The 16,038-nt window shown below is 56.2% G+C and overlaps 1 protein-coding gene across 3 annotated transcripts in view; it reads left to right on the forward strand.

The window, feature by feature from the left end:
• KIAA0232 (KIAA0232 ortholog) overlaps positions 1–16,038 on the forward strand; it is a 67,586-nt gene that overhangs the window by 48,427 nt on the left and 3,121 nt on the right. For 2 of the 3 annotated variants that reach the window (XM_037046181.1, XM_037046176.1), the window contains 3 exons: positions 693–3,990; positions 9,756–9,864; positions 14,809–14,906. In XM_037046181.1, the coding sequence (XP_036902076.1) occupies positions 693–3,990; positions 9,756–9,864; positions 14,809–14,906 (3,505 nt within the window). The remainder of the gene's footprint in view (positions 1–692; positions 3,991–9,755; positions 9,865–14,808; positions 14,907–16,038) is intronic. The other variant, XM_037046187.1, reaches the window with a different exon arrangement.

Here is a 16,038-nt window from a genome sequence, read left to right on the forward strand (position 1 = left end):
GATTACTGAAGAAGGCCCCGTTTATGACTCATTTCACGTACTGATGCCTTCACTCCTCACAACTCTGTGAGGCAGATACTGTTGATGCCCCCATTGTGTAGGTCAGGCAGGCAACTGAGGCACAGAGGGCTTAAGTCACATGCCTGAGATCGCCCAGCTAGAAAGGGACAGTCTGGATTCACATTCAGGAAGTGTGGCTTCAGAGCCTGTGTTTTCCCTGCTTTGCTGTACAACTTCTCACCCCCACCTACTTCCGGTGCTCACAGACTTGTGAGGTGTGTCACAGGGGCACTGTCGTGCAGCTGAGCAGTGTGGACCGAGACAGTAAGAAATGAGCTTAAAGTCACGAGCGTAGTAAGTGACAGAGCTGGAAGTGAATCTCAGATATCCCTTATCAAAAGATTACATTTTTCCACTACATTGTAGTTTTCATTTAAGGCTTCTTAATTAAAATTCAGGGTTTGAAGTAAAAAACTGTCATTGTACATATTTTCTTAATATTATACTCTTTTCTAAGTGCTTGGTACATCGTCTTAAATATAAAGGACATTTGACTGTGGTGCTGGTTACTTAAAACTTAACAATGCATTGACTGTGAACGTGAGATAGCCCCTCTCTCCCGCCGGTGATCAGTTTTACTCTATCAGACCCATCTGAGGGCCCACCTCTGACCTCTTTGTGCTCCATTTCAGGTACTACGAGGCATTTCCACCGCTCTCGGAGAAACCGGTCTGCCTGCAGGAGATCATGACCGTGTGGAACAAGTCGAAGGTCTGTTCTTACTCTAGCTCCTCGTCGTCGTCCACAGCCCCACCAGCCAGCACAGACACGCCGTCACCCAAGGGCTGCAACAGCGACGGGGAGGCCCCTAAGGAGAGGAGTGACGAGGCGCCTGCCACCATGCACGAGAAGGCCCTGAGCAGGAGCAGACACGAGAAGGAGAGCACGTTCAGTAACGGTGCAGTGGAAGAAAAGCCTACTTTGTACAGAAAGCAGGCCCGGCACAAGCCCGAAGGGAAAGTCCGCCCTCGCTCGTGGTCTTCCGGCTCTAGTGAAGCAGGCTCCAGTTCCAGTGGGAATCCGGGAGAGGTAAAGTCCTCCACGAGGTGTGTGAAAGTGAGACACAAGACGCGAGAAATCCGCAATAGAAAAGGGCGAAATGGGCACAGCCGGTTTTCGCTGAAGCACAGTGAGAAGGCCGAAAGGAACACGCACGCGGGCGGCAGCGGCAGCAGCAGCAGCGGCGGCGGCTCCAGCAGACAGCTGTGCAGACGGGCCAAGAGACCACTGAAGGAGGTGGGCAGGAGAGACGTGGACGGCGCCGAGGGGAGGGGCCTGCACCCGGACGGCAGAGACGACAAGGAGTACAAAGAGGAGCCACTGTGGTACACCGAGCCGATCGCCGAGTATTTTGTCCCTTTGAGCAGGAAGAGCAAACTGGAGACCACGTACCGGAACCGACAAGACGCGCGCGGCCCCGCTGCAGAGGCGGTGGAAGGGTTGTCTGACTCTGTGCACGGTCTTTGTGTCAGCAACAGTGACATCCGTGAAACGTACCTCGCGGCAGGCACTTTCATTGATGGTCACTTTGTGGAGATGCCTGCGGCCGTCAGCGAGGAGCTGGACCTCACTGGGACCTCGTTCTGTTCTCTCCCTGAGGACAGCAAGTACTTGGATGACATTCATCCATCAGAATTAACCCACTTCTATGAAGTGGGCATTGATCAATCCATGTTGGATCCTGGTGCCTCAGAAACAATGCAAGGAGAAAGTCGGATTTTGAATATGATTCGACAGAAAAGCAAAGAGAACACAGATTTTGAGGCAGAATGTTGCATAGTGTTAGATGGCATGGAGTTGCAAGGGGAACGTGCAATATGGACAGATCCGACCAGCCCCGCGGGGGCTGAGGGCCTGCTTCTGCAAGACCTCGGCGACCTGGCCCGCTTCTGGGAGTGCTGCTCGTCCGGCTCCAGCGACGCCGATGCCGACGGGGAGAGCTTCGGCGGGGAGTCTCCGGTCCCTCCGTCTCCCGTCTTAGACAGCTCGGCCCTCAGTCCGCATGTGCTTGCTGGCAATCAGGAGCTCTTTTCAGATATTAATGAAGGATCTGGTGTAAACTCTTGTTTTTCAGTGTTTGAAGTGCAATGCAGTAATTCTGTTTTACCGTTTTCTTTTGAAACACTCAACTTGGGAAGTGAAAATACAGATTCTAGTGCGAATATGCTTGGGAAAACACAGTCCAGGCTGCTCATATGGACCAGAAATAGTGCCTTTGAGGAGAACGAACACTGTTCTAATCTTTCTACAAGAACCTGCAGTCCGTGGTCCCATTCGGAAGAAACACGGTCAGACAACGAGACACTGAGTATTCAGTTTGAGGAATCCACGCAGTTTAATGCAGAAGATATGAATTATGTCGTTCCTAGAGTCTCGTCAAATTATGCGGAGGAAGAACTTCTGGATTTTTTGCAAGATGAGACTTGCCAGCAAAACAGAACTTTTGGAGAAATCCCTACGTTAGTTTTCAAAAAAAAGTCTAAACTAGAATCTGTCTGTGGTATTCAGCTAGAACAAAAAACAGAAAGCAAAACCTTTGAAGCCACACAAGTGTGCCGGGAAGGCGGTCCACGTGGAGGGGGCTACAGCTCAGGGCTTATCAAAGACATTTGGACAAAGATGGCAGATGGGACTTCAGTGGCTGTGGTAGAAGTAGAGAGAGTCGCTGACGAGCTGTTTTCCACAGATGTAACGAACTACTGCTGCTGCCTGGACGCGGAGGCTCGGGTGGAGCCCCTCGGGGGGCCCAGCAAGGCCGTGCAGAGGTCTGAGTATCACCTGTGGGAGGGGCGAGGCGAGGACCCGGAGGAAAGGGCCTTCGCGTCCAGCGAGCTCTCCAAGGTGGACGGCGGTGACTACACCACACCCTCTAAACCATGGGACGCTGCGCAAGAGAAGGAGAGTGCGTTCATTCTGGGAGGAGTTTATGGAGAACTGAAAACCTTCAGCAGCGATGGGGAGTGGGCGGTCGTGCCTCCCAGCCACACCAGAGGAAGCTTGCTGCAGTGCGCGGCCGCTGACGTCGTGACGATAGCGGGCACGGACGTCTTCATGACCCCGGGGAACAGTTTCGCTCCTGGCCACAGGCAGTTGTGGAAACCCCTTGTGTCGTTTGAACAGAACGACCAGCCGAAAAGTGGGGAACATGGGTTAAATAGGGGGTTTTCTTTTGTCTTCCGTGAAGACTTACTCGGACCTTGTGGTAACTTTCAAGTTGAAGATCCTGGGCTTGAGTATCCACTCTCTTCCTTCGACTTAAGCAATCCGTTCTCCCAAGTTCTTCACGTGGAATGTTCATTCGAGCCCGAAGGGATTGCATCTTTCAGCCCCAGTTTTAAACCGAAGTCCATCCTCTGCTCTGACTCCGACAGTGAAGTTTTTCACCCCAGGATATGTGGCGTAGACAGAACACAGTACAGGGCTATTCGGATCTCTCCTAGGACTCACTTCCGCCCCATTTCTGCATCTGAACTGTCCCCGGGAGGAGGAAGCGAGTCGGAGTTTGAATCTGAGAAAGACGAAGCAAATATTCCCATTCCTTCTCAGGTTGATGCCTTTGAGGGTCCACAGGCCGATCTCAAACCGCTGGAGGAAGATGCAGAGAAAGAAGGCCATTACTATGGGAAGTCAGAGCTGGAGTCTGGAAAGTTCCTCCCCAGGCTAAAGAAGTCTGGGATGGAAAAGAGTGCTCAGACGTCACTGGATTCCCAGGAGGAGTCTGCTGGGGTCCCGCCAGGAGCAGGAGGTCAGAGTCAGTGTCTGCAGTGTGGCACGAGCGACTCCCTGGAAATCAGTGTGGGGAGCTCAGAGGCAAATTGCAAAGTAGTGACACAGTGTGAGGAAGAAATCAATAGTTTTTGCAGTTGCAGAGCAGGTTGTCAGTTCCCTGCTTACGAAGACAACCCGGCTTCTGCTGCACAGCTGGAGCAGGTATGTGTCTGCGGGTGCTGGTGTTGATGGAAGGGTTTGCGCAGACCTCAGTCTGAGAACGGCCACGTCAGGCAGGGAAAGGTGGGGTTGCATCACTGCGAAGTGAGCTGAAGCGCCTTAAAATCTGTCAGTCTTAGGGTTCTACCTGAGGACTTAAAATGGACTTGGTATTTACACATTTGAACTAGACAGTAGACATTTTCTGCAGAGAAAAGACGTTTTTACATAAATTGCAGGGTATCAGGTTCTTATGTATTGTCCTGACGTGCATGTCTTACGCTCAGAGCAAACCCTAGCGTAGAAGCATTATACCTTTTAAAGTTGGTGTATCAGCAGGTGGCTCTTTAATCTTAAAAGGCCTTGGTGCCTCAGGAGTTGCAGCGAGACCCCCTCCTGCCTCCGAGACGTCGAAGTCGGTTACGTCTGGGTGTGGTTCCCTGAAACACATTGTGGTCCATGTAAAGGCGAACCCACAGTCCAAATGCAGCCACACGCTCCCCCCCCCAGAACCTACACAGATGTACCTGGAGTTACGCAAAGCATGTCTTCCTGAAGCTGTGTGAATTATCCGTTCTGTCCGACAGGCAAGAGGAATAGTTGTGTTAGTGGGGGTCATCGTATCCTCTGGCTGCTCCTGAGAAGTGGTCGCAGGTTAAGTTGATGGTGTAAGAAATACCACTTGAAGCAGTAGCCTGTTGAACAAAAAAGCGTAGTAATCTGCCCACTTTTAGCCGTTGTTTGATAGAGCGAGCCTGGCCTTTCCCAGGCACAGCAGATTAACAGGACAGTTGGAAGTGGTTATGAGTCATGACACCTGGAGCGGGGGAGCATGGCCCTTCCTCCCTCCTGTCCTCCTACAAATGCCACTCGCTTTGGCACGTCTGACTCTGGCCCAGGCCACAAGGCCGCCCAGGTCCCACGTTCTTCCCAGACACAGCCCTCCCTTCCCTCTCTTCTCCCCTGCTCCACTCCTCCCCGCATCAGAAACAGCTTCTCCCTTCTCTCGCTGCTGTGTGCATTCCATGCCTCACGAGTCAGGCACATACTTTGTCTCGTTGGATTATAAGCTCTTTATGGAGATGGACCACACCTGCCTCTGCTGTTGGTCCAGGACTGGGCGTGGACCCGGGTGCACCGGACAGCAGACGAGAGCACAGCTCTTGTTAGTTCGCCTGGGGGTCCTTAGAGGGACGGAACTGAGTCACATTGAAACACTGAATTCTTAACTTGCTGAGAACAAAAAACTGTGTTGCTGGCCTTTATGTGTGTGTTTATTGCCTGCTTTGCACCCTTAAATATCCCTTTATGTACTTCGTATCTCACCTGGCCCCAGACCAGGGAGAAAGAAAAAGCGGGAAGAAGCACAGTCCTGTGTCGTGCCACTACCGTAGTCCTTCGCTTTCTAGTCTGTGATGCACTTCTGCGCTGTCAGAGTTCTGAGCGCCTGCGAGGGCTCAGCTGCCAGGAGCACCCTCAGAGGGAGGGCGCAGTGGGTGCTGCCCCCCTCGTCTTGGCAGAAGAGCCACGGCTGGGTCAGTGCTCACTTGGTGGATCCGTGAGGTGTGGAGAGAGTGGCCTGAAGGGACAGTGTAGTGTCAGGCTGGGACCAGAACCTGTGCCTTTCTGTTCTCACACTGCCTGGTCAGCCCTGGGCGCTCCTGCAGGCTCCTCCCACTTTCCTGAGGGAGGGTGGTCTGGGAACCCCATTGTAAAGGGCACTGGTGCCCACCTGTGCCAGTGCAAGTGAGTAAACACGCAGGCTTTCCAATGAACTGGGGCCCAGGAGCAGGAATTAGGATTCTTTTCAAAACTTCTATTTCGCCGAATGTTCGTCGCGTACCCATTCCGTGCCCATTGCCAAGTTAGGTGCCCTGGGTGAGCCGGCGCTGCCCTACCCTTGAGCATCCAGTCCAGTCGAAAGACCAGTTCTTGCTGGCGAGAGCCATCCGCTGTCTGGTGGCAGTTCAGACCTTTCGGCAGGGCACATCCGAGGGGAGAGCCCCTGCCCGCTGTGGCCGTGGGTGTGAGTGCTGAGGCCCGCTCCGAGGGCGTTTCCTGCAGGTGTGACCAAATGTGCATTCTCATCTGTTTCCTCCTATTTCTTCTTTTCACCAAAATGGCACTTCATTATAATGACCCTTTATTATTTTCCACACACTGTTCCATTGGATGGATGTGCCTTGATTTGCCCAGCTGGCCCCTTATCTCATGGGTAGTTTTAGGCAATATGGTAGGTGGCATGGTCCAGGGTGCTGTGGGGACCCCGGGAAGACCCCTCCGAGCCTGTGGGAGTCGAGGAGGGCCTTTGGAATGTGCCACTGGCCTCGAGGGCAGAGGGGGGCAGGGCCTAGGGCAGGAGGGCAGTGTAAGCGAAGGCTAAGAGGCCTGAAACCCCTCACGTGTGCACAGCTCAGCAGTTGTTCGTGGCCTGAGGACCGGCAGAGTGCGCCTCGGGCGTCCATCTGTGCACTGCTCATGGTGACAGGGTTCTGTCACTTACCTGAATGCCCGCTCAGCGCCCCTCACCTTGGAGCACAGACAAGAAGCAGGAGCACAGTGACACCTGCAGGGACTTGCATTTGCTGGAGGGCGGGGGGGGGGGGAGGCCATGGATCCTGGCAGACAGTGCCCCGGGGGGTCCGAGGGCTCTGAGGGGTGGAGGGAGCAGGCCGTCCTGGGGCCGTGGCACTCGGCCCCTCTGCGTCAGGCCCCGGGCCCGCTGCTGCACCATCCTCGTCCTGCTGGGTGCCCCCAGGGACCTTCTGCAGCGGGTCCCTTGTGGCCACCAAGGACCTCCGGTCCAGAGGGTGGTCCACCTGCCCCAGCCCCCAGTCTGAGGGGCAGAGCCAGAGTTCCTTGCACTGGCTTGCACTTTCTGTCAATGAAGGGAAGCTGCCCACAGCCGGTGTCATGTCTCTTGTGGGGCTTGGTGGCTCTGTCTGTCTGCACTGACGCCCCCTTCCTTTCCTTTCAAAGAGCAAGGCTTACTGGAGTCTTTTCCTTTTGTGCCCCAAAGAGCTGAGCACTGGCTGTGGGGAAGACCATCGCAGAGCACAGCCCACAGAGGACCCCCACGCGCCCTCTCTTCACCAGAACGAGGCCCATGGAGCACGAATTGCAGGCAGGGCCTTTTTACCCAAGTTCCGTCTTCTAAAGAATTACTGAGAATTGCATCCGTTACTGAAAACACTTCCGGCCAGGCTTCCTCGGTTAAGTTTATGGCCTCTTTTTCCCCCACTGTTCCATCCATTCATCAGACATGTTAAGAGCCTACTGTGTCTGGGTGCTGTTCTAGAACAGACAGAGGTCTCTGGGGCCGCGTTCTGTGAGGCCGTGAGCTGGGGAAGGCCGGCGCAGCGCCCGATGAGAGCTGTGGTGGGCCGAGCCTGTGGGGAGGAGTGGGCCCAGTCCGCCAGGTGCCCGGGTAGGCTTCCTGGGCGGACGTGGCCCTGGGGGCCCTGCAGGTGAGAGCTGGGGCAGGAGGCTGCTGGCCGTGACCCTCAAGTAGAGGTGCACTCGGCTCACCCACGGTTGTGTTCTGCCCGGTTGTCCTCTTCCTGCGTTCTTCATTCTTGTCGCTCTCAGCCAAACCAGAAGTTGAATGACTACATTGAATAGACACATAAGCAAAGCATGGCCTTCTTTACTGTGTGACCTAAAGGCGAGAAATGGCTGGTTGGGGAGCTGTCACACAGTAATGCAGAGGCACACAACAAGGTGGCAGTCAATGCAGCGGTGGACTCGGCAGCGTCCGATGGTCACTGGACTCGTGGTGGTGGTCACGTCCTTCAGTTTGTGAGTGTTGAACTATGTTGTGTATCTGAGACAAATTTAATGTTGCATTTAACAAAAAATCAGGAGACAAAGCCTAAAAAAAACAATGCCTGTGCAGTGGGTATGTGTTTAGTGTAGCACAGAACAACACAACGTCCTTGCCGGTGAGATGGACACTCACGTGGGGGATGCAGGAAAATCCTTGGAACTGGCGCCGCCTGGGCCGCAGCCAGAGAGGGAGAGCGGGGACCCGTGGTGCCTGCTGGTCGGGAGCTCACAGCTGGGTAGGGGCTTCTCCTGGAACCTGGAGGCGCAGAGCTAGGTGAGACAGAGTCCCTGCCCCTCAGGCCCTTACAGTGAGGTTCCCCTCGAACCCAGCCTCCTCTCTGGTGGTGTGGACCCAGCCCCTCGCTGGTGCCTTGACCTCCTCCAACTGTGCCCCTGACCTTGTTCCATCCTCCCTGCTTCCACAGCCGTAAGCAAGGATTCAAAGACAGGCTGTGTCACTGTGTGCACACAACCCACCTGTCCCTTCCTTCTCAAACCGGGACTTGAGTCCTTCAAGTCCCGCACTGCTCTAGTGCCTGGCGGTGGTGGGGTGGTCACTGGAAGTCCTGTCTGGGGGGCTGCCACGCTCCTCTTGCATAGCAGCACTACGTGACATCACAGAGCAGGTGTGCCTTGCAGAGACGGTGAGGTCTTTCTGGAAAGGTCATGGTGCTGTGAATTACAGAGCAGGTGCAATTAATCACCTTGAGTTAAGTGCTGACCTTGCGTGTTGCTGGCCTCGTCTGCACTCAGCCTTGTCAGTTCTGTTGGCCTTGGCTTCCATCTCTCTGATCGCAGGCTGCATCACACAACTGCTGCATCACGAAGTTTCAGGCCCGGAAAATCCTCTCAAGGGAGTAACAAAGTCCCATCAGAGAACTGGTGATCCTGAGTCGCTAAAACAGTTCTGGTTTTAAACATGAGCACTAGCGAAATGTCTTCTGGAAGGACAGAGATGTGCGTGGCGCTCACAGGCCTGTGCACTGAGCATGCGTCTGTCGAGAGTGTGAGGGGCTGTGGGTGCAGAGACACCAGCACCAGGCCTTGCCTGGGAGAGCCTGTTATGGGGCCTGGGGGGAGGGGTGTGGAAGAGAGCGGCTCTGATAGCCAGCTTGCCAGCAGGCTCCTGGTGGCCACAGTGGGCCGCGGATCTTCCAGCTGCCGTTCACCAGGGCACTCCTGCACCACTGGCGGCTGCTCTCTGTTGACCAAGGGCACATGGTGCCTAGGCCCCACTGCCCAGGCAGGTGGGCAGGGTCTGGCTGAGACTGGAGAGTGCTCAAGTGAAGGACGGAGCCTGGATCCAGACTTGGGGCCCCTTCCAGGCCTGGGGGCCACTCTGCCAGGGCCACGGAGAGGCAGTGAATGTGGGTCTCCCGCGCACATGTGCCCTTCCCTCCTCTCCTGTCAGAGGCCGTGTTGGGCTGGAGTCGGACCTACTCCCAGCACTGCTGACTCTCAGGCTTCAGTCTCCACGGCCTTCTGGTTCTCACGGAAGAACCAGGCTTGCATGTAATTCCATTACCAACATGTTTGGGCTGACAACTGCCTATGCAACTTCTTTCTGTCCCATTTCTTTTTCCCAGGCTCCCTTGAGCCTAGCCATATGGCAAGGGGGTCCCTCATTTCCTGCGGAGCACCGTGCCTCTCTGCACTCCCGTGGTCTGCAGGTTCCCCTTGGGGTGTTTCCTGGCATGTGTTTTTGCCTTGTATGAGTTCTGTTGTGTCTTCTAAGATCTTCGTTCTGCTTCCAGTGTAAGTGCGTCTTCAGGGAAACCCCCTGTATGTGCTATGAACACCTTGGCTTTTTTAAGTCGCTTTGTCTAGAACAGTAAAAACACTCATCAGTGTAAACGTCTTGGGTGTGTGGTCCATAGTTAATGCTTGAGTTTTTCCTGGATCCTGAAGGTTTGTAAACTTTTTCTGTATTTGGTTTAATCTAGTTTCCCGTATTGAACACTGATGTACAAGGAATGAACAGAAGTCAAGAAAAACAGACCTGGTGGGAAAAGGCCTTGTACTCTCCTCTTTTTCCTGCGTCGGAGTGTGAAGGTAAGGAGGCCTGTGTTAGGTCTTTCATTCCGATTTCTGATTCATTAAGGGCAGTAAATGCTTTCTTTCAATCCTCACCTGACGACATACTTACTGATTTCAGAGAGAAGGGAAGGGAGGGAGAGAGAGAGAGAGAGAGAAACGTTGATGTGAGAGAGAAACATCAATCAGTTGCCTCCTGCACCAGCCCCGTCGGAGGACTGGACCTACAGCCTGGGCATGTGCCCTGATTGGGAATTGAACCCACAGCCTTTTGGTTTGCAGGGCAACACTCCAAACAACTGAGCCACACTGGCCACGACAGGCGCAGTAAAACCCTTCACTATGAGTATCAATCCTGAAACAACACCTTCCCAGGGTTTCGGTGGGCTAGCACGTGCCAGGCGTTGCAGACCGAGATGAAGGAAGGTCGGTCCCTGCTTCTGAACTCCTCCACCACAGCCCACTGGCGGGGAGACGTGGAAACACATACCAGCAGTGCCGAACTGTGACGAGGTCTGTGCCAGCTCCCAGCGGGCCTCCCAGGGGAAGTCATCAGCCATGGAGGCCCCAGGAAGACCCCACAGGGGAAGCTGGGAAAGGGCTGGGACAGGAACAGAACAGGCTGCACAGAGGTCAGAGGGTTTGTGGCGAGTTGGGGGCTGGGGACCCACGGGGCCCAGTGGGTTGGAGCTGCAGCCAGAACAGTGGACAGGGAGGATGCCTGTCAGGAGGCGTGGGAGCCCTGCTCACTTAGGTAGAGTTTAACATGCAGGAAGGGAAGGCCATTTACACAGCTTCAGGTGATGAAGGGTCAGGGCTGTGCTCTAACACAGTTCCAGTGTCAGAGTGGAGATGGCTAGGAGAGCGGAAGGGCGCCCACAGGGGCTCGTCGGCTCCAGCAGCGGTCTGGGAGTGAGAGCTCAGAGACGCTAGTGGGGGAGCAGGTGGAAGACAAAAGCTTTGGAAGGTTTTGTAGAGGATGCCAGAGTTTGTTGAACGACTTTCTATGACGAGTGAACAGCAAGAGGGAGCTAAGGCAGACCAGGTAGAGAGGGAGGTGGGACCAGGAAGGTGTGGTGAAGGTGGTTTTCATCTGTGAGCCTCAAAGGTAGGCAGGCACACCCAGAAGGTATAAAGTATCTCCATCAGAAATGCTGGGAAAGTGGGCAACCTAACATGGATCAGCGTGAGGCCAGGCTCGTCTGGTTGCTGTGGTGTCCTGGGCCTTGGTACTGGTTTCCCAGTCGCTCCCGTCAGCACTGCAGGCATCTACATTGTTTGCTAGGATGGACGTGCTCGCGTGTCTTGTCTCCCCAGCTGATGTGTAACTGACGTGGATGCAGTGCTGTCCCACACTTCCCAGGATGCCTCCCCCACCCCAGGGCTGGGGTGCCGGGCTGGCCTTCTTTTGCGGCCTGGCCTTGGCTGCCTGGGGAGAGGGGGGAGGTGGTTTGCTTCCTTCTGTTCCGGGGGCACAAAAAATGCCTTCCCAAACCCCACCGTCCTCCTTTGCAAAGGCTTGCTGAGCCCTAAGGGGAGCATAATGGGGTCTTCATTTTTAGCATCTTTGTTTATTTAACAGCATTTAGTAAAGGCCTGTTGCTCACCGTTTAGCGTTTTATTATTGACAGAGTACTCTCAAAAAAATTTTTTTTTGTTACATAGCTCCCTCAAAAGCCTTGTGTGGTGTCACCCCTGGATTTCAGGTGGGGAAGCTAACTCTCAGGTTTAGCAGTTTGACCTGGGGCCCCGTGTGTGTTGAGTCACGGGCACAGTTAACAGGAATGCAGGCAGGAGAGGCCGGGTGCCCGAGGGAAGCAAAGCAAGGGCCCCTTAGGATGAGCCCGGAGGGTAGTGGGCGGGCAGCAGGCAGCACCTGGGCGTCGGGAAAGACGGTGCCTGTGAGGCTTGGGAAGACTTTCAGACACACAGGGTTCTCGCTGTGTTAGTGTGCCCTGGGCTGTCTTGGCGGCCCTAGTCCAGTTCCCATCCCCAGGAAGGACCCGTTCTTAGCTCTAGGTCCCCGGACTCTAAGCGGTCCCTTGCTAGGTGCAGAAAGTGGGGGCTGGTACTCAATGTTTTTTTTGCTGTGAGAGGTGTACAGAGGAACTCTTAGTAGATAAGTAACGGTAACCAGGCTTTGGAATGACTTTGAACTCACAGGTGAGAGTTAAATTCTGCGAAGTGGTCTTGCAGGGGGGTTTCGCAAGCCCCATTCTCCCCTCCTGGGGCACAGGGGCCTGTAACTTCAGGAGGTTGGCCAGGAAAGCAGGGACCCCTTCACCCTCTCAGCTTGCCTCAGCTCTTGAACTTTCTAATGCTGTTAATGATTGGTAATGAGAATGAGCACGTGCTGCTCTGAGTCGGGCTGACCCAGGAGCTCCCGGCAGTAGAAGGAGGCTCAGCAGCCAGGCAGCTGGTCTGGCATCGTCAGAGTGGGAGCCTGGCTCGCGTGCGCTCTGCCACCTGCCGGCCTTGCTGTGCATGCACAGATGGACCTGCTCACACTTTCTGCGTGCCTTCCCGTGCCAGGCCCAATTCTAGGCCCTGTGGATGCAGAGGCGGATAGACTGAGTGCCCTCTTGATCAGCTGACACTGGAGCAGGGGACTGAGGGAATGAGGGTGCAAGCCTTGTGGCAGCTGGAGCTGCCTGCAAGGAGAGGCCTGAGCAGGAGCTGTGGATGGAGCAGGGGTACATGTGCCGAGCCCCTGTGGGCCTGGCACGGGGGAGTCGTGCAGGGGCAGATCGAGGGCTGGGCTCAGCAGGCTGCAAGGAGCCCGGGCCACAGGGCCTTGCAGACTGTGCAGGATGCATCTGTCCTGGGTGGTGCTCCGCAGCACTCATGCTCTCAGTCCTGCACCCACTGGAAGTGTACGTTACTTTAGTCTTAAAGGGAGAGCCCTGTAGGAAGACGGTGTGGGTAACAACCAGGGGCTCAGGAGACAAATCGAGTTGACGTCAAGGCCTGCTGCCAGCTGCTGAACCTTGGGCAATGGCGGGACGTTTCTGTGCCCCACGACCTATGTTTGTAGAAACTAGTGCTGAGCCTTGGAGGCTGGTGTGAGCAGCAATGTGCCCGGAGGAGCGTGGCCCAGAGCTGTCACTGTGAGCGTCCCAGGAACGCTGGCGGTCATGAACAGTCAGCAGCCTGCTCTGGTGCACAGAGTTCCTAAAGCAGGGGGAGAGAACGAAGGGGTCCCAGGCAGCCTGGGTTTGGCTCTTCTTGTAGGTATGGCCTAGTCCAGGAACTGTCCCCTGCCCTCCAGCCCCTCACCCAGTGTAAGTTCTCACCCAGCGTCGTGGGGTGTGGGCAGCTGGGGCTTGGTCAGGCCAGCCAAGGAAAAGATAGCCACCCAGAGGGGGCCTCTGCCTCAACAGAGTGCATGGTGTCCTCAAGCGGTCAGCCTCCAAGCCCAGGGCTCTGCTTTGGAGCCCTCATGGAAGATGCTGCTGAGGGTGCCAGCGCTGTGCCAGGACCACACACACCATCTCTTAACCTACACAGAAGTCTGAGTGCGCGTGGCGGTGCTCCGTTACCGGTGAGGGGCTGGGGAGCAGAGAGGCTCGGCCAGTTTGCTCTGTTCCATCCCAGTAGCATGACCAGGAGTCAGCTGGCGTCTGTCTGTCCTGGAGCCTGGCTGTGTTCATGAACCCAGTTAGGCCCTTACAGTGCCTGAGACGGTCGGGGAGAGCTGCAGGTGGGGGCGGACATAGCATGGCCAACGCGGCCTCGGTGAGAGGCCGTCAGGGCCTCGAGGGTCCACCCACCCAACTAGAGGCACAGTAGTCGTCGAGCACCAGTCCTGTCCCCTCTGACAGAGGGCCGCACCCCCTTACCTCCATCACCTGGGCAGCGGGTGTTGGGGGCGTGAAGAATCACACCAGTGATGCTGGAGACAGGGCCCACACCCAAGCCTGTCCAGGGTCTCTCCACTCCTCCCTGCGCCTCTGCTCCCACCACTTTTCCTGTGGAATAGCGATAAAAGGGCCACTGGTCTATACGAGGACTGGGGGTCTCAGCTCTGGCTGTGCCTCCGAACTACCCGAGAGCTTTTCAGGAAATGCTAATACCTGGGCTCTTGCCAGGTCCATTCAATGAGAATCTCAGATGGGGGCTGGGCTTCCAGACTTGCCTTCAAGTTCTCGAGGTGATTGGAAGGCGCAGTTGAGGCTGAGAGCTGTCAAATACGTGGTTGGGTCCTTCCGAAGTCAGGGCGTAGTGCCCTGTTCATCCCCTTGTGTGGCTGCTTACCCAGGCCCAACCGCCAGCCTCACTCCCGCTCCCGGTACGCAGGGAAAGAGCGCACAGCTCTGTGTGTTGCTGAGCAGTGGGGGAGCGAACACAGACGCTGAGCTGTGTTGAATTCTCCTTGCACTTTGTCCTGAGTGCCTTCGCGTTTGTCATCTGAAGGTCCCTATGGCGCATTGGCTGCCTCCCTCCACCTGAGGCGTGCTCCCAAGAGCTCGGGCCTGGTGGGCTTCCGCCCTGCTCCCAGGGCCTGTGGTGGCATGGGTGTGGGCCTACGCACACCGTGGAGGTGTCATGGGCTCAGGTCCAGGCCACCGCTGTAGAGCGGGCCTCACACTGCAGCGCGTCGTCGCCTTCCTGCTGGGGAGGACCCTGCTGCCTTCAGTGTCTCTGTAGGCGAGTCTGTGAGGCACAGTGGAGCGAGCGGTAGCTGTGCGCATGGTTGGATGGCCGTGTCGTGGCGGGGTGACAGGGTGTGTGGTCGTGTTGGCCCTGTTTCTTAACCAGCTCAGTCTGCTCAAGAATTTTTAACTTGGCCCAGTGTTCTTCTCATACCCCGTGGCCGGCCCCTTCGTGGCTACGTACGCCCCCGAGGGTTGGTCGGCCCAGCCGCTCTGACTTGGCAGAAGCTGGAACAGGGCGCCTGTTTCATGACTGTGTCTTAATGGACTCTCCCCTTTGCCTTTTTTCCCTCCGTTCAAAATGATTAAGACTGTTATACAAATGCCGAGGGAGAGAATGGGATAGAAGAATGTCCAGATGCTAAAGAAATGCCCAGTAATGAAGAGCGTCTGTTAGATTTTAATAGGGTAAGTGGACTGTGCTGCGCCTTGTCCCTGACTCACGAACGGCCTCCGCCCCTCCCCGACCCAGTCACTCAGGCTTCGATCCCGGAGTCCTTCGAGCTGCCCTGTCCCCTCCCTCCCGCCTTCCCCTCCCGAGTCAGTCACTAAGCTTTGAGAGCGTGACTGCTGGACTCTGTGGCCCTTCGCTTGGCCTGTGCCACCTCCCGCCTCAGCCACTTGGGCTTCACGAGTGCCCCTCCCCTCGCTCCCTGTCCTTTGCACCAACCACTGCCGAGGGGAGTTTCTCCATCTGAACCTGAGTGTCACTGCCCTTACAACCTGTGGGTGGGCACCCTCTTCCCCTCTCCCACACCAGCCTGGGGGGCCCTGTCCGTGCCCTCTGCACGGCACCCTGCGGGGCACAGCTGCCACAGTGCTTGACTGCAAGCTGCCCCCCAGCCGGCAGCCCTGGCACGGGCAGGCGGGTGAACAGGAGGACACTTCTTTACTTCTTGGTGTGACTGTCTTGTGGTCGGGTGCTGTGAGGGTGGCCCCCTGCACCCTGCAGTGCAGCTGCTTGTCCCGTGTGCACCCCACCCCCCTACTGGCCGGAGCCCAATCTTGGAAGCCTCCTGTGCTCACCTCCCCACACCTGCTTTGAGAGTGGCCAGGGCTTCTCCTTGCTCTTCCCCTGCTGCACGGGTCTGACTGTCCCCTCTGATCCCCCTGCAAGCCCAGGAGGCAGGGACTGGTTTGCAGTGTGCTGGCGAGGACACTGAAGCCCCCTGAAGCCCCAGGGAACCTCCATCCTCAGCCCCAGCTGAGTGCAGATGGAGTGGGCGGGGCTTCCGTTTGGATTCAGGACCCAGCCTCCAGCCAGTGTCCCTTGCCTTCTGAGAAAAGATCCGGGCTCCCCACCATGCCCTTGAGGGAGGCCCTCTGTGATTCCGCCCCACGTGCCTCTCTGATCCCATGTCCCTCTACTCTCCCCTCCTTCATTGTGGCTGTTTTACTGTGCTGCTGCCTCAGGGGTTCTCAGCAGGGACCGAACTGCCATTGGAGCCGGGTGCTGCTTGTAACTGGGACGCGTGGGGTGGGGTGGGGTGGGGTGGGGTGGGAGGGCTTTGCTGGTTGCTGTGACTGGGCGTGTTCCTAG

This window comes from Sturnira hondurensis, unplaced genomic scaffold (assembly GCF_014824575.4).
Source record: "Sturnira hondurensis isolate 20B ecotype Veracruz unplaced genomic scaffold, ASM1482457v3 Scaffold0000780, whole genome shotgun sequence".
In the NCBI taxonomy this organism is placed as follows: Eukaryota; Metazoa; Chordata; class Mammalia; order Chiroptera; family Phyllostomidae; genus Sturnira; species Sturnira hondurensis.